Source organism: Prionailurus bengalensis, chromosome D1 (genome assembly GCF_016509475.1).
Source record: "Prionailurus bengalensis isolate Pbe53 chromosome D1, Fcat_Pben_1.1_paternal_pri, whole genome shotgun sequence".
NCBI lineage: Eukaryota > Metazoa > Chordata > Mammalia > Carnivora > Felidae > Prionailurus > Prionailurus bengalensis.
The window spans coordinates 100,801,789-100,803,281 of record NC_057346.1 but is presented as its reverse complement, the minus strand read 5'-3'; the positions used below and the strand labels follow the sequence as shown (position 1 = coordinate 100,803,281).

At 41.4% G+C, this 1,493-nt stretch overlaps 1 protein-coding gene across 1 annotated transcript; it reads left to right on the top strand.

The window, feature by feature from the left end:
* The first annotated feature begins 289 nt into the window (after window positions 1-289).
* Window positions 290-1,222, top strand: LOC122482709 (olfactory receptor 4C46). The gene has a single exon (XM_043579009.1). The coding sequence runs from the start codon at window positions 293-295 to the stop codon at window positions 1,220-1,222; it is 930 nt and encodes a 309-aa protein (XP_043434944.1). The 5' UTR covers window positions 290-292.
* The last annotated feature ends 271 nt before the right edge of the window (window positions 1,223-1,493 follow it).

The window sequence follows — 1,493 nt, the reverse complement described above, 5'->3', positions numbered from 1 at the left end:
ACTCTCAGTCATCTGGGATGATTTAAGTGTGCACATGTGGTCTCCTGCCTGTGTGTTTACAAATGTTCCCCAGGTCCACAATCTTAACAAAGACTTCAGCTGGGAGGCAATCTGAATTAATTCTCAAGAACCCAGAATCTTTATTTCCAACACATACACAACCTCAAAAGAACTCACAACTGAATAGAATCCAATAAGTTTTTATATATTAGAGTGGAAAGTTTAAGAAATTCGAGGTTGAATTAATAAAAATTGTTTTCTTTTCAGGTAATGTGACTGTCAGGTGAAGCGCATGGAGAAGAGGAACAATGTGACAGAGTTTGTTCTACTGGGACTCACAGAGAATCCAAAGATGCAAAAAATTATATTTGTCGTGTTTTTTGTCATCTACACCATCACTGTAGTAGGTAATATGCTCATTGTGGTCACTATCACTGCCAGCCCATTGTTGGGGTCTCCCATGTACTTTTTCCTGGCCTATCTCTCCTTTATTGATACCTGCTATTCCTCTGTTAATACTCCTAAACTGATCATAGATTCCCTCCATAAAAAGAAGACTACCCTATACAATGGATGCATGACTCAAATATTTGGAGAACATTTCTTTGGAGGTGCTGAAGGCATCCTGCTTACTGTGATGGCCTATGACCGCTATGTGGCCATCTGCAAGCCATTGCACTACATGACCATCATGAATCGGCGGGTGTGTGGCCTGTTAATGGGAGTGGTGTGGGTGGGAGGCTTTCTTCACGCAACTATACAGATACTCTTCATCTTCCAATTACCCTTCTGTGGCCCTAACGTCATAGACCACTTTATGTGTGATCTGAACCCTTTGCTCAATCTTGCCTGCACTGATACCCACACTCTAGGCCTCTTCGTTGCTGCCAACAGTGGATTCATCTGTCTGTTAAACTTCCTCCTCTTGATGGTCTCCTATGTGGTCATTCTGCGCTCCCTAAGGAACCACAGCTTGGAGGCAAGGCGCAAAGCCCTCTCCACCTGTGCCTCCCACATCACGGTGGTCGTCTTATTCTTTGTGCCCTGCATATTTGTGTATATGAGACCTGCAGCTACTTTATCTATTGATAAAGCAGTGGCAGTGTTCTACACTATTATAACTCCCATGCTAAACCCGCTAATCTATACTTTGAGAAATGCCCAGATGAAAAATGCCATTAGTAAATTGTGCCGCAGGAAAGCTATTTCAGGGGAGAAATAAATGTGCCTGGAGCTCAACAGTGATTCAATGGAAGCAAAGGTCAAAAGGACATTTTGGATGATCTTGGCAAAGAATACCTAAGGGATGGAGAAATAAATTACCCACTATGAATCATAAAATCTGCATTAAGCGTAGCTGAAATGGATGCAAGAAAAGAGAAAAAAATGTAACCCAGGACCACTTTGAATATACAGAAAATTCTACCAATTTGGGGCTTAGTTTTACTAGCTTCAACCATATATATGGATTTATAAGCTTTTCTTCCAATAAT